At 56.5% G+C, this 23,233-nt stretch overlaps 1 protein-coding gene and 4 gene segments (V, D, J or C); all 5 read left to right on the forward strand.

Annotated features, from left to right (window-relative positions):
* Positions 1-4,783: 4,783 nt before the first annotated feature.
* On the forward strand, positions 4,784-5,955 carry LOC130263903 (T cell receptor alpha variable 4-like). The segment is given in 3 exon segments: positions 4,784-4,835; positions 5,254-5,573; positions 5,905-5,955. Coding segments are annotated over 3 exon segments (423 nt in total).
* Positions 5,956-7,085: 1,130 nt separating this feature from the next.
* Positions 7,086-11,880, forward strand: LOC130263904 (uncharacterized). Its single transcript, XM_056511762.1, has 4 exons — positions 7,086-7,486; positions 8,327-8,782; positions 10,071-10,381; positions 11,758-11,880. Exons 1-4 carry the CDS (start codon positions 7,207-7,209, stop codon positions 11,878-11,880), a joined length of 1,170 nt encoding a protein of 389 aa, XP_056367737.1. The 5' UTR covers positions 7,086-7,206.
* Positions 11,523-13,659, forward strand: LOC130264112 (T cell receptor alpha variable 4-like). The segment is given in 2 exon segments: positions 11,523-11,958; positions 12,431-13,659. Coding segments are annotated over 2 exon segments (573 nt in total).
* A 5,716-nt stretch (positions 13,660-19,375) lies between these two features.
* LOC130263905 (T cell receptor alpha variable 36/delta variable 7-like) lies at positions 19,376-21,797 on the forward strand. The segment is given in 3 exon segments: positions 19,376-20,069; positions 20,913-21,208; positions 21,774-21,797. Coding segments are annotated over 3 exon segments (600 nt in total).
* A 294-nt stretch (positions 21,798-22,091) lies between these two features.
* LOC130263906 (T cell receptor alpha variable 26-2-like) lies at positions 22,092-23,233 on the forward strand. The segment is given in 3 exon segments: positions 22,092-22,143; positions 22,635-22,929; positions 23,050-23,233. Coding segments are annotated over 3 exon segments (531 nt in total).

Raw genomic sequence — 23,233 nt, forward strand, 5'->3', positions numbered from 1 at the left:
TGTAGGATTTCAGGTTTGTATTCTTTGTTTCCCTGGCAGTGGCTTCAGGCAGAGCCCAGGTGCAGCAGGAGCCATTCCTGGAGACCACCGAGGGCACCGGCATCGAAATCAACTGCTCACACCCCAGCAAAGTGAGAGGCGAATACATCCATTTCTACCGTCATCTCCCTGGCCAAAGCCCCGAATTCCTCACCTACACTACTGGAACCTCCAAGGATGTTCCGGCCATCGCAGGAAAGCTGTGGGTGTCGGAGGACGGGCGTTGGAGCGCGCTGTGGCTCGGGCGGCCCCGGCGCGGGGACGCGGCCGTGTATTACTGCGCGCTGGGCCACGGGCAGAGGAGCCGGGGCTGCGGCCGGGCACGAACCGCCGCGGGCGGGGCCGGGCGGGGCCGGGGGCACAGCGCCGCCCGCGGCCAGCAGGGGGCGCTGCCGCTCCGCCCCCGGCAGCTCCAGCTCCGAGTCCCCGCGCGCGCTCGGCCCCTCTGCTCAGCGCGGCTGCGGCAGCTCCGCTCCTGGCGGCAGCGAACAGCCCCGCCCGGCCACGGCTCCGTGCGCGCTGACACGGTCTGCCTGCGGCACCGACGGCAGCACGGCCCTTTCCAAACTATCTCTTGCTCCTTCAGGAAGGGTTCTGTGCCTTCTCTGCAACGAGGCATCCTCTGGCCTGTCTACAAAGGGTGGCTAGCGTTGTGTCCAAAATGCATCAGCTAGGGTACACATTCCCACCCAGCCCATAGCAGGTCTGTTTCCTCTCTCCTCTTGTCAAAGCTGCAGAGCTCTTTTCTGAAGGGCAAGGGACATCACCAGGTCGTTCATGTGAGGAGCCGCCAATAGCATGCTACTCTGAAATTTTAGCTCATTTGTCGGATCCATTATGCAGATTAAATTATTTCTACACAAACTGTTCCCATAGTCTGACACTACATTGGAGGCAGTCGTACTTTAACTTCCCACTAAGAAGGTGTCCAGAATGCAAGGTGGTCCCTTCTGATTCTTGGAACTTGATGGATTTCCCTGACAATTTTACCCACACATCCTGCCAGAAAATCAGATCCAGAATGGAGCTCCAGAATGGGCTCCTCACAATGGAGGTACAGTCCTGCCAGGACCTTGCATCAGTAGGAGTTTCCACGGGGTGAAATCTTCCTTAAGGACACATCCACCTACTGTGGCTTTGGATATTCCATGGGATGGATTTCTGCGCTACCAAGGACCCTCATAGACTGTAGGGGGACAGCCTCCCTCACCATGGTCTTCATCACAGGCAGCAGAAATATGAGCCCTCTGGTGCCTGCAGAAGCTCCTCTTCCTCCTTCCTCACTGACCTTCCTGACTACAGAGTTCTTTCTATCACAGAATCCCACTCCTCTCTCCCCGCTGACGTCGCACAACAATTTTTCTGCCTTTCCAATCTTTGCCGGCACAGATGCTCTCTTTGATAGGCAAGGAGCCCGGGCTCTGGAGGCCAGCAGGACCCTCTGCCTCTTGTGTCTCTTGTCTGTTCTTACAAACACGTGTCCCGAAGGAGAATTCTGAAATCCCCGCCTCTCAGTGGAAGGGGAACGGGAAGGAATAGACGGTGTGGGAGAGGGGAGAAAAGAATCTGTGGGTCCTGTGCTCCCCGGGACAAACGGCTCCCGCTCGGCGCACCTGGCCCCGCTGTCTCCGTGGGCCGCAGCTGCGATCGCTGCCCCGCTCCCACCGCTCTCCTCCCCCCGCACCCAGCCAGGAGCCGGCGAGAGCCCGAGCGGCACCGGCGCAGGGCTGAGCCCCGGGGCGGAGCTGGCGGCGGGGGAGGGCAGAGCGAAGGAGGGAAGCGGCGCTGGCGGAGCAGAGAGCCGGGGCTGAGGGGGCAGCGAGGCTCGGCCGGCGCCATGCGGCGGTGCCGGGGCGCGGGGCTGGCGGCGCTGGGCGCGGTGCTGCTCGGTGCGCGGGGTTTGACAGCAAGGAGCCGGGGCTGGGGCTCGGGTATTTCCCGGGGAGACTGGAGCTGATTCTTGCCTCTAGTACGCAGCTCTTTCTCTCTCCCTGCCTCTCTGCCATCTCTCATCCACAGAAGTCTTCATGGTTTGTGTCGGTAAATCTCGCTTGCACGTATTCTTGCTTTTCCAGGCACCTGTAATTTGCACTATGCATACAGCATTTATTTTTGCACTGAACAAAGCATTCTGTTCTCTAATTTTACTTTCCATTTCTCCATCCATGTGTACATGTTTGGACCTCACTTTCACCTAATGCATTCAAGAATTTCGAATTCCTCACATTCCCTTCCAGTCTGCCTCTGCCTGTGGCCTCTCTTCTAGACGCTGTCTTGTAAAAGAAACCTCAAAATCGCACAGTTCTGGCGATGTTTGTCCTTTCTTCCTTCTTTCCCAGCTGTGGCTGCCGACACAGACCGAGTGCAGCAGAAGCCGTGGGCAGAGACCACCGAGGGCACCGGCCTGAACCTCACTTGCCTGCACCCCGAAATTGCTGCCGACTCTACCCACTGGTATCGCCAATTCCCAGACCAAGCACCGCAGCTGGTAGCAATGGCTGTCCGAGGCACAAAACCCGTGCTGGAGCCAGAGGGGACTCTGTGGGTGTCGGCAGATCGGCGTTGGAGCGCGCTGTGGCTCGGGCGGCCCCGGCGCGGGGACGCGGCCGTGTATTACTGCGCGCTGGGCCACGGGCAGAGGAGCCGGGGCTGCGGCCGGGCACGAACCGCCGCGGGCGGGGCCGGGCGGGGCCGGCAGGGGCCGCTCCGCTTCCCGGCTGACGCCGCTGGGCGGGACCGGCACCGAGCCGAGCGTGGGACCCGCGGGACCCCGGCCGGGAGCCACCACGGGCCTGGCCTTCCATGAGAGACCCCTCCGAGCTCAAGGATGCTGCCCTGCAATGTGTACAGAACAATTCTGTATAGGAATTCTGGATAGGAGCATTTCATTAACTGTCGAGGGAATCAGGAAAGTTATTTCTGAGCCTATTGGCAGCCAAAGAAAGGCTCAGGAGATGTTGGCTCGTTGCTCGCTGACGAAGGACTGCTGAAATGACAAGGAAAAGCCTGGCACAGTCAGTGCCTTTTTGCCTACATTTTACCTTCAATCTGCTCTCAGTTCCATCACATCACCGAGCTTCCCTGAAGCTTTCTGGGAATAAATCAGTATCTAGAGTAGAGGAAGAAGTAATTACAGAACTCCTACTGCACATACACCAGTCCACACTGTCACAAACAGAGCCAAAGAGTAACTCATAGCCCTCCATTTATGAAGAGATGTGTGCAAACCCATTTCCAAAGCAGATCCAAGCACTGACACTTCTTCTTCTAGCACATCCCCATCGATGTGCAAACACTCACACTCACTCCCATTCCTGCTCCTGCACCCAAGTCTTTGCACGCACATCTACGGGAACATTCCTGACCAGAGATGTGCACTCAATAAAGCAAATCCCGGGATGTATCTATTCCCAAAAACGCATACACCTTCCCTTCTTCCCTCCTCAGCTCACGGTGATCCTCACTGGTTTTTGCCTCGTGATGGGTCAGCATTGGGCTGCTGGTTTCAATCCTGCCCTGTTATAACTGCCTTCAGGAAAGTATTTGGGCCTCGTTGGACATCTTACCCTCTGTTCAGCCTGCGAGTACACAAACTATGCCATGGCACTGTCTGACTCCTTGTCCTTCCCCACAAGGGTCCAGCCCTGCTTCTATTGGTCCCAGGTCTCCTCAGCAGCGTCCATGGCTGGTTGTGTCTTTTCCTCTGTTCCTGGTTTGTGTGTTTTTGTGTTCAGGCAGGGTCCACAGGAATGCACATGGGATTACAAATTTGTGCATTAATTCACCCCAAAGTGCAGGACCATTTGTGTGTGTGTGTGTCTGTGTCTGTGTGTGTGTGTGTCTGTGTCTGTGTGTGTGTGTGTGTGTGTGTGTGTCCTGTTGTGTTACTAAACAGAGGGTCTCTGGTTGTCTGGCCTGAGCATCACAGAGCAGCATTTTCCCAGACTCTGAAGGACCTTGAGTGCAGTTGAAGATTAATGTAACAGACTGCAGGAGATTTGTCCAGGGAAGAGGTGCTGAAATGCAGTCCCTGCTTCCTGGGCCCTCCTTTTCCATCTGCTCTGAACATCACGATCTCCTACTACCAATTGCCGGCCCCAACAAGGATGGTTTCACCCAAGTTTGGACTTCTTAGCCTAATTCTGTTTGAAATGTTTACAGTACCTCAGCATAACTGTGACCACTCAGACAAACACAGACACACGGACTCACAGACACACGGACACATGGACACACGGACAGGTCTCTCAGCCCAGTGCACAGCTGCTCTCCCCTGTGCTGCATCAGCTTAGTTTCATGGACACGGAGAAATGCTGAGGCTTCATGCTCACCTTCTGTATTCTGTGTGAGGGGATTTCTTTCCAGTTCACAGAAGGACGAATCAGGAGTGCTCACATGACAGCAAAGGGGGGATGTGAGGAAACAGATTATGGGAGTGAAAGAAACACAGAGACTGTCAGTCCCGAGCTCCGTGACACCAGCCCGACTCCTTGCCATGCACCCCGGCCCCGCCGCTCCCGACGTGCAGAGACCCGACGCTCGCCCCACTCCCACCGCTCTCGCCTCCTTTCTCTGTCCGGACTCGCCGAGCAGCGGCGGCGCACGGCTCTGCCCTGGGGCGGAGCTGGGGGCGGCGGAGAGAAAAGAAGAGAACTGGAGTGGAGTATTGGCAGAGGAGGCGGCAGGGCCGCAGCAGAGAGCCGGGGCTGAGGGCACAGCGCTGCTCGGCCGGCGGAGCGGCGCCATGCGGCGGTGTCGGGGCGCGGGGCTGGCGGCGCTGGCCGCGCTGCTGCTCGGTGCGCGGGGGTGGCGGCCGGGGAATCCCGGGTCAGCGGGTTATGTGACACCGGCCCCAGCCCAAGATTGATCTCTTACCCTCCTCTTCCTTTTCGGTTCCTGCTTACCCTCTGTTCTTCCCTCTGCCCTCATACTTTTAACCTCCCTGAAGTCCTTGCTTCCCAGTGTGCATTGTATACTCCACGTCTTTATCAATCCATCCCTCCCAGCCAGTATGTTCTTGTCATTACCTTCTTATTTCGCTTCAAAATATTCTTCATAGGTTTCTGTCATCAACCATACACTCTGAGACAAATAATCACTACATGCTCTATTCTCAGAAAAAATCCCATTTCGCTCTGATTCGTCTTTCTCTCCTCTATCCCCCCGCATGTTATTTTGTACAAAGAAAATTGATTCTTGCTTTCTTCCGTACAGTGGCTGTGGCCAGAGCCCAGGTACAACAGGAGCCGTCACTGGAGACCACCGAGGGCACCGGCATCAACATCAGCTGCTCACACTCCAACATAGGAACAGGCGATACGATCTTCTGGTACCGTCAGCTGCCAGGGCGAGGACCCGAACTCCTCGCGAGCGCTCACAAAGGGGTCAGAGAGCTGCCGGCCATTGCTGGACACCTGTGGGTGTCGGCAGATCGGCGTTGGAGCGCGCTGTGGCTCGGGCGGCCCCGGCGCGGGGACGCGGCCGTGTATTACTGCGCGCTGGGCCACGGGCAGAGGAGCCGGGGCTGCGGCCGGGCACGAACCGCCGCGGGCGGGGCCGGGCGGGGCCGGGGGCACAGCGCCGCCCGCGGCCAGCAGGGGGCGCTGCCGCTCCGCCCGCCGGGCCCCAGGCGGCTCCGCAGCTCCTTCGTGTGCCCCGAGCCCGCGGGGGCACAGCGACACCGCACAGCCCGCCACGGCCCCGACACACGGCTGCCAGCCTGCCTGCTGCGGGACACGGCCGCCACACACGGCCCGCCCTGCCCTCGCTCCCTCTGCACTCGCACTGCCATGTGTAAGGAAGGTGTTCTTTGAACCCCACCTGAGGCTGCAATCAATTACTCTACATTCTCTTCTTCATCCACAGGTTTTTCCAAACACCCTTGGATGTGAGTCCAGCATCTGCCCGAAATATTAGAACATCTGGGAGGGAAAGCATAAAATCTGTTGGAGTAGAGAAGTGTTTGAAAACAGCAGAGGGCTCAGTCACACATTGGTCCCTTGTCCATCATGTTAGTAAGTTCTCAGGCATCCTGAAATGCAGATTCCAGGGTTTGGCAATGCAGAAAGTTTTGGAAGCAGACACTTGAAACAATGAACTCCACAAGTGGTTTCTGTCCTGACACGTGCTCTAGAGACCAAATTTCCCCTGGGGAAAAGACCCTTTCAGCATCTTCAAGAACTCATTGCAAAGTTCAGCAGAGGCCACACTAAGCGCATGTGAAAGGCCAGAGCGTCTGCTTCTCCAAGGCTCACATCACGTCCACTTTCGTTTAAAAGGGAAGAACAAGGAAAAGGGAAAGCGATGACCAAAGCACACAATGACACCAATGTGGCAGTGATAAGGGTGATAAGGGAATGAAAGGGGCAGCTCAGAGCTCATTAGCCTCTAATTGATGAGCCTTTAGGAACCAGCGGCTGTGGCTGTGAATTGGCTTAGGCGGAGCTTTGTCATTGGCAAAGGGTTAGAGATGAAGCCAGGGGACATGGAATCCCAAAGAAAGGAGAGACTGCCAGTGCTGTGTCTCTGGGACCAGCAAGGATGGTGGCAGGTTTCTTGTCTCAGGACAAATGCTGAGAATAATCTGCATCTCCTGGTACACGTCTTACCATCTTTCATATGCTCTGAAGGCTAAGAAGGCACAATCGTCGAAGGAGTCACTAGAAGGATAAGCTTTCACATGGAAAACTTGTGACAAGGTCAGAAACCTCCAATTCTCTAGAAACCTCCTTCTAAACCAAAGTGTGGTGCAACATCTGTATGAGAATGTTCTTATTACACCCATTATCATTACCTACATCATTGTTCACATCATTTCAGACAATTTTTTTTTTTTGACAAATCCCTTTTATAGAAAACCCAAATGACCTGTATATGACAACCCTGAAGCTGATATTAAATAAATGTTCGGAGTCAGGGAGCTGGGAGAGAGATGTTCATAGGAGGCAGGAGAGAAGGGGCAGAGACAGAGGAGACTCCTGCTCACAGAGGAAATTGCAAGGACCCCAGACAGGTGAGAAAGCTCAGTGGGAAAGAAGCCCCTGAGCTCCCCAATGGCCAGCACGGGGTGTGCAGCAGAGCTGGCCATTGCAGCTGCGGAGGTGAGGACTCCACTGCGAGCTGAGCGGGAACAGCCCCTTGCCATGGCTGAGGCCCCAGAGGCACGGAATGCTCCCAATGCCGCTGCCTGAGGGAGCCACGGGGGCTGCTGCTGGAGCAGCGAGAAACGCAGCACGAGCAGTTCAGGCACGCCAAGGACAGGCCATTGCTCTGCCTGCTGCCGCTGCTGCTGCCGCTGCTCCCGCTGCACAGAGGCGTTTCCGGCACCTCTGCTATCTCGGGGCTGCCACGAGATTTCTGACTCTTCCTCACTCGGCAAACACGCAGCTTGCTCTCGCCATGCACCTCGCACATCTCATCCTCACCGTCTTCCTGGGACAGCTCCTCGGTAAGTCCTGCCTGTTCCCCAAGTCACCCTTCTTCTTATTCCTTCCCCAGGAAATCCTCAACAGCCCGTTCAGGACCGTGATGGGAAACGTCAGCGATTAGAGGGGAAAGGCAGAGAAAAGTCGGCTCCTCTTTGTGGTTTAACAAGCGTTTGCTCAAGAATCTTTCCCATTTCTAAAGTAAAAGGGAAGGGAGAGAAGTAAAACATCAGACCCCTTCTCTGTCTCATCTCTCACCATTAATATATGTCCCTCTGCCTCTCTCTGCTGATTGTTTTGCTGTCACCTCAGAAGATTTCCTCTGTTTCTGCAGTGCCATATTGCTTCTCTTTCCATATCAATTCAAACCTGCTCTAGGCACCTCACTGGTTTTCGCTTCTTTACATTAACAATGTCCCTTTCTCCCTCCAGGCTCACCCAGCTCTGCCACGGCTTTCAGTGTTCTCTGGCCTGGCAGCGCAACCAGGGCTCCCTCTTTCCAATCTCCACTTTCTGTGTATTCAGAGATACAAGTGCCCTGAGTCTTGACAGGGATGGGGTAGCACAGTGAATCCTTTTGTAGAACCTCAGTGGGTTCCTCAACCTGATTGGGCACTGAAAATTCAGGCTGTTCCCAGATTATCTGAGCAATAAAGTAGGAACAGGGACACACTTCCATTGCAAGAAATTTGCTGTGCTGAGAGCTCTGAAACCCTGCACAAAATCACTCTCTCCTGCCTCTCTGCACATCTCAGGTCTTCACTGTAAAACAGACAGCTTCCTCCAACTGGGATTTGAACGCAATTTGCTTTCCCTGACTGTAGCCTTTCGCTGTGGAGCTTCTGACACTGCCTTTCTTTCAGGCACCTCGGGGCAGATCACGGTCATCCAGGAAGATGGACAAGTCACGGTGAAGCAGGGACACACCTTCCACACCACCTGCAAATACCAGAGCAGTGGTTTTGACGGCTTGCTCTGGTACCAGCTGCGGAAAGGCCAAGCCCCCCAGCTGCTCTCCTATCAATCAGGGACTGGCCCCAGGCACAGCGGCCGTATCACCACGCACCTGAACATCACGGGGGAATCCAGTGTGCTGAAGGTGGAGGAAGTGGAGGGCTCTGACAGTGCCTTGTACCTGTGTGCTGTGCAAGACACCCTGGTGCAGGGAGCTTCCTGGGCTGTGCAACAACCCAGGGGAGGGAGGGGATGTGTCTGTGGAGGTCTGAGATTGGGGAAGGGACTCAGATGTCACCACAGTGCTCACCAGAAGTGTCATCCCATGTGTGACCAATGGCCTGATGGTTTTCACTACGTCCATTGTGACACTTCTCCTGGGAAAATATTCTGGACTGTTTTGACTTATTTCTTCATTGATCAATGTCGAAATAAAGAAAGCTATCCCCTATGTATGCCTGAGACCTTTTCCTTCCACACTCCAGCCCTGCAGATTTTGGCCCCAAGTATCCTCTGCAGAGCTCAGGACTGGTTCTGTGTTCCTGCCCTGGCTACTCTTGCAGCAGCCCCGTTTGCATGGACACACGTGAAGCACACATTTGTGGATGGCTCCACACTGCTCTGCACGAGCCTGTGTCTGTCCGTGTGTGTCCCTCATCGGGAGGGAATTCCCTGACTATGGCAGGGACACGGAGCACTGCTCTGGCCCTGCACAGCACAGAGCAGCAGCTTGCCAGGCTCAGCAGGAGCCCGAGTGCAGCTGAGTGCTGACGGCAGCTGCTCGCTACAGATGTGTGCAGGGAAGAGGCGCTGAAATGCAGCCCCTGTGTCCCGAGCCCTCCCTTTCCTGCCCCTCCAAAGCTCCCGCCCGGCTCATGTGGATGGATGTGCTGGCGATGCAGTGTGGGTGGTGTGTGGGATGGGACACAGGTGTCTCCTGTCCACGGCCATGGCAAACGTCCTTGTGTCGCTCGCTGTGCCGCTGCTGGGAGAGGCGGGGGCTGAGGCCGGCCGGGGCGGAGCTGTTGGCGTGGCAGAGGAGGCGGCAGGGCCGCAGCAGAGAGCCGGGGCTGAGGGCACAGCGCTGCTCGGCCGGCGGAGCGGCGCCATGCGGCGGTGTCGGGGCGCGGGGCTGGCGGCGCTGGCCGCGCTGCTGCTCGGTGCGCGGGGGTGGCGGCCAAGGGGCCGCGCCCGGGGCTGGGCTCATCCCGCACGTCCCTCCAGGCTGCCCTCCTGCCTGGCTGCTTCACACACCTCTCCCCTCGCGCTCTTTCCCCTTCGTTCCTCCTTCTTCTCCATCTCTTTCTCCCTCTCAAATCTCCGGATTCTATTCTCCCCTCCTCCCTGCAAAAGATTCCTTTTTTACAAATTACGGAGTCAGCTCCTTACCTTTTCTCCCTTCCAACTTTTCCGTCTTTTCGTGCTTTCTCCCACCTCCTTCCGTTCTCAGGTGACTCTCCTGAGCATCCTGTAGTTCACGCCTTCATCACTCCACAAACGATTTCTGGACACTTCTGTTCCTGCTTACCTTAAAACCCTCTGGGAACTGTTTTACTGCCCGTCTCTGCAGATTGCTGGCTGTTTCTGCGAGCTTTGTTCTGTGCAGCTGGGCAGTGTAGGATTTCAGGTTTGTATTTTTTGTTTCCCCGGCAGTGGCTTCAGGCAGAGCCCAGGTGCATCAGGAGCCATTTCTGGAGACCACCGAGGGCACCGGCATCGCAATCAACTGCTCACATCCCAGCAAACGGAGTGGCGATTACATCAATTTCTACCGTCATCTCCCGGGCCAAAGCCCCGAATTCCTCATATACACTACTGGAACCTCCAAGGATGTTCCGGCCATCGCAGGAAAGCTGTGGGTGTCGGAGGACGGGCGTTGGAGCGCGCTGTGGCCCCGGCGCGGGGACGCGGCCGTGTATTACTGCGCGCTGGGCCACGGGCAGAGGAGCCGGGGCTGCGGCCGGGCACGAACCGCCGCGGGCGGGGCCGGGCGGGGCCGGGGGCACAGCGCCGCCCGCGGCCAGCAGGGGGCGCTGCCGCTCCGCCCCCGGCAGCTCCAGCTCCGAGTCCCCGCGCGCGCTCGGCCCCTCTGCTCAGCGCGGCTGCGGCAGCTCCGCTCCTGGCGGCAGCGAACAGCCCCGCCCGGCCACGGCTCCGTGCGCGCTGACACGGTCTGCCTGCGGCACCGACGGCAGCACGGCCCTTCCCAAACTATCTCTTGCTCCTTCAGGAAGGGTTCTGTGCCTTCTCTGCAACGAGGCATCCTCTGGCCTGTCTACAAAAGGTGGCTAGCGTTGTGTCCAAAATGCATCAGCTAGGGTACACATTCCCACCCAGCCCATAGCAGGTCTGTTTCCTCTCTCCTCTTCCCAAAGCTGCAGAGCTGTTTTCTGAAGGGCAAGGGACATCACCAGTTCGTTCATGTGAGGAGCCGCCAATAGCATGCTACACTGAAATTTCAGCTCATTTGTCGGATACATTATGCAGATTAAATTATTTCTAAGTAAACTGCTCACAGAGTCCGATACTACAATGGAGGCAGTTGTATTTAAACTTCCCACTAAGGAGGTGTTCAGAATGCAAGGTGGTCCCTTTCTGATTCTTGATGGATGGGACTTGGTGGATTTCCCTGACAATTTTACCCACACATCCTGCCAGAAAATCAGATCCAGAATGGAGCTCCAGAATGGGCTCCCCTCAATGGAGGCACAGTCCTGCCAGGACCTTGCTTCACTGCGAGATTCCACGGGCTCACACCTTCCTTAAGGACACATCCACCTAGTATGGATTTGGATATTCCATGGGATGGATTTCTGCAGTACCACGGACCCTCATATGCTGTAGGGGGACAGCCTCCCTCACCATGGTCTTCATCACAGGCAGCAGAAATATCAGCCCTCTGGATCCTGCAGAAGCTCCTCTCCCTCCTTCCTCACTGACCTTCCTGACTGCAGAGTTCTTTCTCTCACAGAATCCCTCTCCTCTCTCCCCGCTGACATCGCACAACCGCTTTTGTGCCTTTCCAATCTTTGCCGGCACAGATTCTCTCTTTGACAGGCAAGGAGCCCGGGCTCTGGAGGCCAGCAGGAGCCTCTGCCTCTTGTGTCCCTTGTCTGTTCTTACAAACACGTGCCCCGAAGGACAATTCTGAAATCCCCACGTCCCAGTGGAAAGGGAACGGGAAGGAATAGACGGCGGGGGAGAGGGGAGAAAAGAATCGGTGGGTCCTGTGCTCCCCGGGACAAACGGCTCCCGCTCGGCGCACCTGGCCCCGCTGTCTCCGTGGGCCGCAGCTCCGATCGCTGCCCCGCTCCCACCGCTCTCCTCCCCCCGCACCCAGCCAGGAGCCGGCGAGAGCCCGAGCGGCACCGGCGCAGGGCTGAGCCCCGGGGCGGAGCTGGCGGCGGGGGAGGGCAGAGCGAAGGAGAGAAGCGGCGCTGGCGGAGCAGAGAGCCGGGGCTGAGGGGGCAGCGAGGCTCGGCCGGCGCCATGCGGCGGTGCCGGGGCGCGGGGCTGGCGGCGCTGGGCGCGCTGCTGCTCGGTGCGTGGGGGTGGCGGTGGAGGTGGCAGAGACAGGGGCTGTGTCTGGGTGTCTGGGTCTGCCTGGGATAAGCACTGGTATCGGGATTTGTCTCTGCCACTCGTGCTCCTCCTTGCTTCTTTTTCACGCACTGCCGTTAACCGACCTCTTCTCAATGAATCCGTTCTCTCCCAGCTTGCCTGCTCTTCGACTCCATTTCTTTAGTCATTCATCGCTTCATTCAATCATCTCCCCGTCCATTCATTCCAAACCACTTCCCTCATTCCACACTTCCCTTCTGCAGTCTGACACTTTCCCAAAATGTCCCATATTCTTATTTCCAAGTAATCAGTATCTGAGATAGCATTTCTTTATCCTTTATTCTCATAACATATCCCAGCTACCTGTGATCTGTCCTCCTCTGCCCTTCCCATCTCTGCGTGAATGGCATTTGTTGAAGAAAAAAAAGTGATTGTTCGTTTCTCCCGTACAGTGGCTGTGGCCAGAGCCCAGGTACAGCAGGAGCCATTCCTGGAGACCGACGAGGGCACTGGAATCAATATCAGCTGCTCACATCCCCAAATCCAGACTAGCGAAACTATTTTCTGGTACCGTCAGCTCCCGGGCCGAGGACCCGAACTCCTCGTGAGCGTTCACAAAGGGGTCAGAGAGCTGCCGGACATCTCAGGAAAGCTGTCGGTGTCGGCAGATCGGCGATGGAGCGCGCTGTGGCTCGGGCGGCCCCGGCGCGGGGACGCGGCCGTGTATTACTGCGCGCTGGGCCACGGGCAGAGGAGCCGGGGCTGCGGCCGGGCACGAACCGCCGCGGGCGGGGCCGGGCGGGGCCGGCAGGGGCCGCTCCGCTCCCGGCTGACGCCGCTGGGCGGGACCGGCCCCGAGCCGAGGCTGGAACCCGCGGGACCCCGGCCGGGAGCGAACACGGGCCTGGCCTTCCATGAGAGACCCCTCCGAGCACAGGGATGCTGCCCTGCAATGTGTACAAAACAATTCTGATGGACAGGAGCATTTCATTAGCTGTCAAGGGAATCAGGAAATGTATTTCTGAGTCTATTGGCAGCCAAAGAAAGGCTCAGAAGATGTTGGCTCGTTGCTCGCTGACGAAGTCCTGCTGAAATGACAAGGAAAAGGCTGGCACAGTCAGTGCCTTTTTGCCCACATTTTACCTTCAGACTGCTCTCCTCAGTTCCATCACATCGCCGAGCTTCCCTGAAGATTTCTGGGAATAAATCAGTATCCAGAGTAGAGGAAGATGTAACTAAAGAACTCCCACTGCACATACACCAGTCCACATTGTCACAAACACACCCAAAGAGTAACTCATAGTCCTGCATTTATGAAGAGATGTGTGCAAACCTATTTCCAAAGCAGATCCAAGCACTGACAATTCTCCTTCTGGCACATCCCCATCGATGTGCAAACACTCACACTCACTCCCATTCCTGCTCCTGCACCCAAGTCTTTGCACGCACATCTACGGGAACATTCCTGACCAGAGATGTGCACACATAAAGCAAATCCCAGGATGTATCTATTCCCAAACACGCATACACCTTCCCTTCTTCCCTCCTCAGCTCACCCTGATGCTCAGCGGTTTTTGCCTCCTGATGGGTCAGCACTGGGCTGCTGGTTTCAATCCTGCCCTGTTAAAACTGCCTTCAGGAAATTATTCGGGCCTCGTTGGACATCTTACCCTCTGTTCAGCCTGCGAGTACACAAACTATGCCATGGGATTGTCTGAATCCTTGTCCTTCTCCACAAGGCTCCAGCTCTGCTGCTGTTAGTCCCAGGTCTCCTCAGCAGCGTCCACGGCTGGTTGTGTCTTTTCCTATGTTCCTGGTTTGTGTGTTTTTGTGTTCAGGCAGGGACCATAGGAATGCACTTGGGATTACAAATTTGTGCATGAATTCACCCCGAAGTGCAGGATCGTTTGTGAGTGTGTGTGTGGGTGTGTGTGTGTGTGTCTGTGTGTGTGTGTGTGTGTGTGTGTGGGTGGGAGTGTGTGTGTCCTGTTGTGTTACTAAACAGATGCTCTCTGCTGCTCTGGCCTGAGCATCACGGAGCAGCATTTTCCCAGACTCTGAAGGAGCTTGAGTGCAGTTGAAGATTAATGTAACAGACTGCAGGAGATTTGTCCAGGGAAGAGGTGCTGAAATGCAGTCCCTGCTTCCTGGGCCCTCCTTTTCCATCTGCTCTGAACATTACGATCTCCTACTACCAGTTGCCGGCCCCAACAAGGATGGTATCACCCAAGTTTGGACTTCTTAGCCTAATTCTGTTTGAAATGTTTACAGTACCTCAGCATGACTGTGAGCATTCACACAAACACAGACACACGGACTCACAGACACATGGACACACGGACAGGTCTCTCCAGCCCAGTGCACAGCTGCTCTCCCCTGTGCTGCATCAGCTTAATTTCGTAGACACGGAGAAATGCTGAGGCTTCATGCCCACCTTCTGTATCCTGTGTGAGGGGATTTCTTTCCAGTTCCCTAAAGGACGATTCAGGAGTACCCACATGACAGCAAAAGGGTGATATGAGGAAACAGATTATGGGAGTGAAAGAAACACAAACACTGTCAGTCCTGAGCTCCGTGACACCAGCCCGACTCCTTGCCATGCACCCCGGCCCCGCCTCTCCCGCAGAGAACCGACGCTCGCCCCACTCCCACCGCTCTCGCCTCCTTTCTCTGTCCGGACTCGCCGAGCAGCGGCGGCGCACGGCTCTGCTCTGGGGCGGAGCTGGGGGCGGTGGAGAGAAAAGAAGAGAACTGGAGCGGAGTATTGGCAGAGGAGGCGGCAGGGCCGCAGCAGAGAGCCGGGGCTGAGGGCACAGCGCTGCTCGGCCGGCGGAGCGGCGCCATGCGGCGGTGTCGGGGCGCGGGGCTGGCGGCGCTGGCCGCGCTGCTGCTCGGTGCGCGGGGGTGGCGGCCGGGGAATCCCGGGTCAGCGGGTTATGTGACACCGGCCCCAGTCCAAGATTGATCTCTTACCCTCCTCTTCCTTTTCGGTTCCTGCTTACCCTCTGTTCTTCCCTCTGCCCTCATACTTTTAACCTCCCTGAATCCTTGCTTCCCAGTGTGAATTGCATACTCCACGTCTTTATCAATCCATCCCTCCCAGCCAGTATGTTCTTGTCCTTACCTTCTTATTTCACTTCAAAATATTCTTCATAGGTTTCTGTCATCAACCATACACTCAGAGACAAATAATCACTACATGCTCTATTCTCAGAAAAAATCCCAGTTCGCTCTGATTCGTCTTTCTCTCCTCTATCCCCCCGCATGTTATTTTGTACGAAGAAAAGAGATTCTTGCTTTCTACTGTACAGTGGCTGTGGCCAGAGCCCAGGTACAACAGGAGCCGTCACTGGAGACCACCGAGGGCACCGGCATCAACATCAGCTGCTCACACTCCAACATAGGAATAGGCGATACGATCTTCTGGTACCGTCAGCTGCCAGGGCGAGGACCCGAACTCCTCGCGAGCGCTCACAAAGGGGTCAGAGAGCTGCCGGACATTGCAGGAAAGCTGTCGGTGTCGGCAGATCGGCGTTGGAGCGCGCTGTGGCTCGGGCGGCCCCGGCGCGGGGACGCGGCCGTGTATTACTGCGCGCTGGGCCACGGGCAGAGGAGCCGGGGCTGCGGCCGGGCACGAACCGCCGCGGGCGGGGCCGGGCGGGGCCGGGGGCACAGCGCCGCCCGCGGCCAGCAGGGGGCGCTGCCGCTCCGCCCGCCGGGCCCCAGGCGGCTCCGCAGCTCCTTCGTGTGCCCCGAGCCCGCGGGGGCACAGCGACACCGCACAGCCCGCCACGGCCCCGACACACGGCTGCCAGCCTGCCTGCTGCGGGACACGGCCGCCACACACGGCCCGCCCTGCCCTCGCTCCCTCTGCACTCGCACTGCCATGTGTAAGGAAGGTGTTCTTTGAATCCCACCTGAGGCTGCAGTCAATTACTCTACATTCTCTTCTTCATCCACAGGTTTTTCCAAACACCCTTGGATGTGAGTTCAGCATCTGCCTCAAACAGTAGAATATCTGGGAGAGAAAACATTAAATCTGTTGGAGTAGAGAATCTTTTCAAAACAGCAGAGGGCTCATTCACATCCATCTTCCACCGGATACACATTGGTGCCTTATCCATCACGTTAGTAAGCTCTCAGGCATCCTGAAATGCAGATGCCAGGGAATTGCAATGTTGAAAGTTGTGGAGGGAGACATTTGAAACAATGAGTTCCACAAGTGCTTTCTGTCCTGACATTTCCTCTAGAGACATCCCATTTCCCTTAGGGAGAGGAGCCTTTCAGCATTTTCAAGAACCCATTGCAATGAGCAAGTTCAGCAGAGGCCACACTAAGGGCGTGTGAAAGGTGAGAGTGACGGCTTCTCTAAGGCTCACATCACGTCCTTTTTCCTTTCCAAGAGACGAACAAGGAAAAGTGATGATTAAAGCACACAATGACACCAACGTGGCAGTAGATGGTAAGGGAATGAAAGGGACAGCTCACAGCTCATCAATCTCTAAATGATGAGCCTTTAAGAATCAGCGGCTGTGGCTATGAATTGGCTCAGGCTCAGCTTTGTCACTGGCAAAGGGTTAGAGATGACGAGAGAGGAGACGGAAGCCCCAGGAAAGGAGAGACTGCCAGTGCTGTGTTTCTCGGATCAGCAAGGATGGTTGCAGGTTTCTTGTCTCAGCACAAATGCTGAGAAGAATCCTCATCTCCTGCTACATGTCTTACCATGTTTTCTCTGCTCTGAAGCCTAAGAAGGCACAATGTTCAAAGGAGCCCGTAGAAGGATAACCTTTCACCTGGAAAATCTGTGACAACCTCTGCAACCTCCACTTCTCATTCGAAAGCATGGAAGAGTGGAACACCTGCAAGAGAATGTTCCTGTTAGAGCCACTATCATTACCTGTATCATCGGTCACAGAATTCCAGGAAGGAATTTTGGGATACAAACCGATTTGAAAGGAAACCAAAATGACGAGTATGAAATAACTCTGCTCGCTACAGATGTGTGCAGGGAAGAGGTGCTGAAATGCAGCCCCTGTGTCCCGAGCCCTCCCTTTCCTGCCCCTCCAAAGCTCCCGCCCGGCTCATGTGGATGGATGTGCTTGCGAAGCAGTGTGTGTGGTGTGTGGGATGGGACACAGGTGTCTCCTGTCCCCGGCCATGGCAAACGTCCTTGCGTCGCTCGCTGTGCCGCTGCTGGGAGAGGCGGGGGCTGAGGCCGGCCGGGGCGGAGCTGTTGGCGTGGCAGAGGAGGCGGCAGGGCCGCAGCAGAGAGCCGGGGCTGAGGGCACAGCGCTGCTCGGCCGGCGGAGCGGCGCCATGCGGCGGTGTCGGGGCGCGGGGCTGGCGGCGCTGGCCGCGCTGCTGCTCGGTGCGCGGGGGTGGCGGCCAAGGGGCCGCGCCCGGGGCTGGGCTCATCCCGCACGTCCCTCCAGGCTGCCCTCCTGACTGGCGGCTTCACACACCTCTCCCCACGCGCTCTTCCCCCGTTCGTCCCTCCTTCTTCTCCATCTTTTTCTCCCTCTGAAATTTTCAGATTCTATTCTATTGTCTGCTCATCCCTGCAAAACACTGCTTTTTTACTAATTACGGAGTCAGCTCCTTACCCTTTCTCCCTTCCAACTTTTCCGTCTTTTCGTGCTTTCTCCCACCACCTTCCGTTCTCAGATGACTCTCCTGAGCATTCTTTATTTCACGCATTCATCACTCCACAAACGATTTCTGGACACTTCTCTTCCTGCTTATCTTGAAACCCTTTGGGAACTGTTTTCCTCTCCATCTCTGCAGATTGCTGGCTGTTTCTGCGAGCTTTTTTCTTTCCAGCTGGGCATTGTAGGATTTCAGGTTTGTATTTTGTCATTCCCCGGCAGTGGCTTCAGGCACAGCCCAGGTGCAGCAGGATCCGCTCCTGGAGACCACCGAGGGCACCGGCATCGCAATCAACTGCTCGCACCCCAGCAAACGGAGTGGCTATTACGTCCATTTTTACCGTCAGCTCCCTGGGCAAAGCCCCGAATTCCTGGCACTCGCTGCTAGAGGGTCCAAGGATGTTCCGGCCATCGCAGGAAAGCTGTGGGTGTCGGAGGACGGGCGTTGGAGCGCGCTGTGGCTCGGGCGGCCCCGGCGCGGGGACGCGGCCGTGTATTACTGCGCGCTGGGCCACGGGCAGAGGAGCCGGGGCTGCGGCCGGGCACGAACCGCCGCGGGCGGGGCCGGGCGGGGCCGGGGGCACAGCGCCGCCCGCGGCCAGCAGGGGGCGCTGCCGCTCCGCCCGCCGGGCCCCAGGCGGCTCCGCAGCTCCTTCGTGTGCCCCGAGCCCGCGGGGGCACAGCGACACCGCACAGCCCGCCACGGCCCCGACACACGGCTGCCAGCCTGCCTGCTGCGGGACACGGCCACCACACACGGCCCGCCCTGCCCTCGCTCCCTCTGCACTCGCACTGCCATGTGTAAGGAAGGTGTTCTTTGAATCCGACCTGAGGCTGCAATCAATTACTCTGCATTCTCTTCTTCATCCACAGGTTTTTCCAAACACCCTTTGATGTGAGGTCAGCATCTGCCCGAAACATTAGAACATCTGGGAGAGAAAACATAAAATCTGTTGGAGTAGAGAAGCTTTTCAAAACAGCAGAGGTCTAGGTCACACATTGTTCCCTTGTCCATCATGTTAGTAACTTCTCAGGCATCCTGTTATGCAGATGCCAGGGTATTGCAATGCAGAAAGTTTTGGAATCGGCCACTTGAAAGAATGAACTCCTCAAGTGGTTTGTATCCTGACACGTGCTCTAGAGACCACATTTCCCCAGGAGGAAAGACTCTTTCAGCATCTTCAAGAACTCATTGCAAAGTTCAGCAGAGGCCACACTAAGCGCATGTGAAAGGCGAGAGTGTCTGCTTCTCCAAGGCTCACATCACGTCCACTTTCCTTTCCAAGAGAAAAACAAGGAAAAAGGAAAGCGATGACCAAAGCACACAATGAAACCGAGATAGCAGTAGGTGATAAGCGAATGAAAGGAGCAGCTCAAAGCTCATCAATCTCTAATTGATGAGCCTTTAGGAACCAGCGGCTGTGGCTGTGAATTGGCTTAGGCGGAGCTTTGTCATTGGCAAAGGGTTAGAGATGAAGGCAGAGGACATGGAAACCTAAAGAAAGGAGAGACTGCCAGTGCTGTGTCTCTGGGACCAGCAAGGATGGTTGCACGTTTCTTGTCTCAGGGCAAATGCTGAGAATAATCTGCATCTCCTGGTACACGTCTTACCATCTTTCATAAGCTCTGAAGGCTAAGAAGGCACAATCGTCGAAGGAGTCACTAGAAGGATAAGCTTTCACATGGAAAACTTGTGACAAGGTCAGAAACCTCCAATTCTCTAGAAACCTCCTTCTAAACCAAAGTGTGGTGCAACATCTGTATGAAAATGTTCTTATGACACCCATTATCATTACCTACATCATTGTTCACATCATTTCAAAAAATTTTTTTTTACAAATCCCTTTTATAGAAAACCCAAATGACCTGTATGTGACAACTCTGAAGCTGATATTAAATAAAGGCTAGGAGTCAGGGAGCTGGGAGAGAGATGTTCATAGCAGGCAGGGGAGAAGGGCCAGAGACAGAGGAGTCCCCTGTTCACAGAGAAAATTGCAAGGACCCCAGACAGGCGAGAAAGCTCAGTGAGGAAGAAGCCCCTGAGCTCCCCAATGGCCAGCACGGGGTGTGCAGCAGAGCTGGCCATTGCAGCTGCGGAGGTGAGGACTCCACTGCGAGCTGAGCGGGAACAGCCCCTTGCCATGGCTGAGGCCCCAGAGGCACGGAATGCTCCCAATGCCGCTGCCTGAGGGAGCCACGGGGGCTGCTGCTGGAGCAGCGAGAAACGCAGCACGAGCAGTTCAGGCACGCCAAGGACAGGCCATTGCTCTGCCTGCTGCCGCTGCTGCTGCCGCTGCTCCCGCTGCACAGAGGCGTTTCCGGCACCTCTGCTATCTCGGGGCTGCCACGAGATTTCTGACTCTTCCTCACTCGGCAAACACGCAGCTTGCTCTCGCCATGCACCTCGCACATCTCATCCTCACCGTCTTCCTGGGACAGCTCCTCGGTAAGCCCTGCCTGTTCCCCAAGGCACACTTCTTCTTATTCCTTCTCCAGGAAATCCTCAACAGCCCGTTCAGGACCGTGATGGGAAACGTCAGAGATTAGTGGGGAAAGGCTGAGAAAAGTCGGCTCCTCTTTGTCGTTTTGCAAGTATTTATTTAAGGTCTTCGATTTCTAAAGGAAAAGGGAAGGGAGAGAAGAGCAACCTCAGTCCACATCTCGGTCTTTTCTCCCGCCTTAAAGTTATCACCCTCTGCCTCTCTCTTTTCATCCTCCTGCTGTCTCCTCAGGAGATCTCAGCTGTCTCTGCAGTGTTATAGTGCTCCTGTTTTAATGTCAATTCACAGACCCTCTAAACCTGCTCCAGCCACCTCGAAGTTCCCATTTCAATGACATTTACAGGGTGTCCCTTTTTTCCTCCAGAGTGACACAACTCTGCCACAGCTTCCAGTGTTCTTTGGGCTGGCAGCACAAACAGGGCTCCCTCTTTCCAGTCTCAGCTTTTTGTGTACTCAGGGATCGATGAGCCCTCGAAGATGACAGGGATACGGAAGAAGAATGAATCCTTTCCCTGAACCTCAGTGTGCTCCTCAACCTGATTGAGCACAAAAAATTCAGACTGTTTGCAGACTGTCTGAGCAGTAAACTAGGAGCAGGGACAGAGCCCAGCACTTGCAAGGAATTTGCTGTGCTGAGAGCCCTGACACCCTACCCAAAATCATTCTCTCCTGCCTTTCTGAAAATCTCAGATCTTCCCTGCAGGACAGAGAGCTTTCTCCAACAGGGATTTATTTTTTTCTGTCTGTAGTCCTTCCTTCTGGAGTTGCTGACATTAACTTTCTTTCAGGCACCTCGGGGCAGATCACAGTCATTCAGGAAGATGGAGAAGTCACGGTGAAGCAGGGACACACCTTCCACACCACCTGCAAATACCAGACCAGTGGTTTTGACGGCTTGCTCTGGTACCAGCTGCGGAAAGGCCAAGCTCCCCAGCTGCTCTCCTATCAATCAGGGACTGGCCCCAGGCACAGCGGCCGTATCACCACGCACCTGAACATCACGGGGGAATCCAGTGTGCTGAAGGTGGAGGAAGTGGAGGGCTCTGACAGTGCCTTGTACCTGTGTGCTGTGCAAGACACCCTGGTGCAGGGAGCTTCTTGGGCTGTGCAACAACCCAGGGGAGGGAGGGGATGTGTCTGTGGAGGTCTGAGATTGGGGAAGGGACGCAGATGTCACCACAGAGCTCACCAGAAATTGTGTCGCATGTGTGTACAATGGTCTGATGGTTTTCACTACGTCTATTGTGACATTTCCCTTGGGAAAATATTCTCGACAACTTGGAATGATTACTGCATTGTGAAGTGTCTAATTAAAGAAAAATATCCCCTATGTATGCCTGGGACCTTGTTATTCCACAATCCAGCCCTGCAGCCTTTGGTCGCAAATATCCTCAAGCACAGCCCAGGACTGGTTCTGTCTTCCTGCCAAGTTTGCATGGACACACGTCAAGCACAGATATCTGCATGGCTCCACACTGCTCTGAACAAGCCTGTGTCTGTCCCTGTGTGTCCCTCATCGGGAGGGAATTCCCTGACTATGGCAGGGACACGGAGCACTGCTCTGGCCCTGCACAGCACAGAGCAGCAGCTTGCCAGGCTCAGCAGGAGCCCGAGTGCAGCTGAGTGCTGACGGCAGCTGCTCGCTACAGATGTGTGCAGGGAAGAGGCGCTGAAATGCAGCCCCTGTGTCCCGAGCCCTCCCTCTCCTGCCCCTCCAATGCTCCCGCCCGGCTCATGTGGATGGATGTGCTGGCGATGCAGCGTGTGTGGTGTGTGGGATGGGACAGAGGTGTCTCCTGTCCCCGGCCATGCCAAACGTCCTTGTGTCGCTCGCTGTGCCGCTGCTGGGAGAGGCGGGGGCTGAGGCCGGCCGGGGCGGAGCTGTTGGCGTGGCAGAGGAGGCGGCAGGGCCGCAGCAGAGAGCCGGGGCTGAGGGCACAGCGCTGCTCGGCCGGCGGAGCGGCGCCATGCGGCGGTGTCGGGGCGCGGGGCTGGCGGCGCTGGCCGCGCTGCTGCTCGGTGCGCGGGGGTGGCGGCCAAGGGGCCGCGCCCGGGGCTGGGCTCATCCCGCACGTCCCTCCAGGCTGCCCTCCTGCCTGCCTTCTTCACACACCTCTCCCATCCCGCTCTTCTGTTCATTCCTCCTTCTTCTCCATCTCCTTTTCCCTCAGAAATCCCCGGATTCTATTCTCTGCTCATCCCTGCAAAACATTCCTTTTTTACAAACTACGGAGTCAGCTCCTTACCCTTTCTCTCTTCCAACTTTTTCGTCTTTTCGTGCTTTCTCCCAACTCCTTCCGTTCTCAGGTGACTCTTCTGAGCATCCTGTATTTCACGCATTCATCACTCCACAAACGATTTCTGGACACTTCTGTTCCTGTTTATCTTGAAATCCTCTGGAACTGTTTTCCTGCCCGTCTCTGCAGATTGCTGGCTGTTTCTGCGAGCTTTGTTCTGTGCAGCTGGGCAATGTTGGATTTCAGGTTTGTATTTTTTTCTTTCCCCGGCAGTGGCTTCAGGCATAGCCCAGGTGCAGCAGGAGCCATTCCTGGAGACCACCGAGGGCACCGGCGTCGCAATCAACTGCTCGCACCCCAGCAAACTGAGTGGCTATTACGTCCATTTCTATCGTCATCTCCCTGGCCAAAGCCCCGAATTCCTGGCACTCGCTGCTAGAGGGTCCAAGGATGTTCCGGCCATCGCAGGAAAGCTGTGGGTGTCGGAGGACGGGCGTTGGAGCGCGCTGTGGCTCGGGCGGCCCCGGCGCGGGGACGCGGCCGTGTATTACTGCGCGCTGGGCCACGGGCAGAGGAGCCGGGGCTGCGGCCGGGCACGAACCGCCGCGGGCGGGGCCGGGCGGGGCCGGGGGCACAGCGCCGCCCGCGGCCAGCAGGGGGCGCTGCCGCTCCGCCCGCCGGGCCCCAGGCGGCTCCGCAGCTCCTTCGTGTGCCCCGAGCCCGCGGGGGCACAGCGACACCGCACAGCCCGCCACGGCCCCGACACACGGCTGCCAGCCTGCCTGCTGCGGGACACGGCCGCCACACACGGCCCGCCCTGCCCTCGCTCCCTCTGCACTCGCACTGCCATGTGTAAGGAAGGTGTTCTTTGA

The sequence above is a fragment of the Oenanthe melanoleuca genome, chromosome 27, assembly GCF_029582105.1.
Source record: "Oenanthe melanoleuca isolate GR-GAL-2019-014 chromosome 27, OMel1.0, whole genome shotgun sequence".
Taxonomy (NCBI): domain Eukaryota; kingdom Metazoa; phylum Chordata; class Aves; order Passeriformes; family Muscicapidae; genus Oenanthe; species Oenanthe melanoleuca.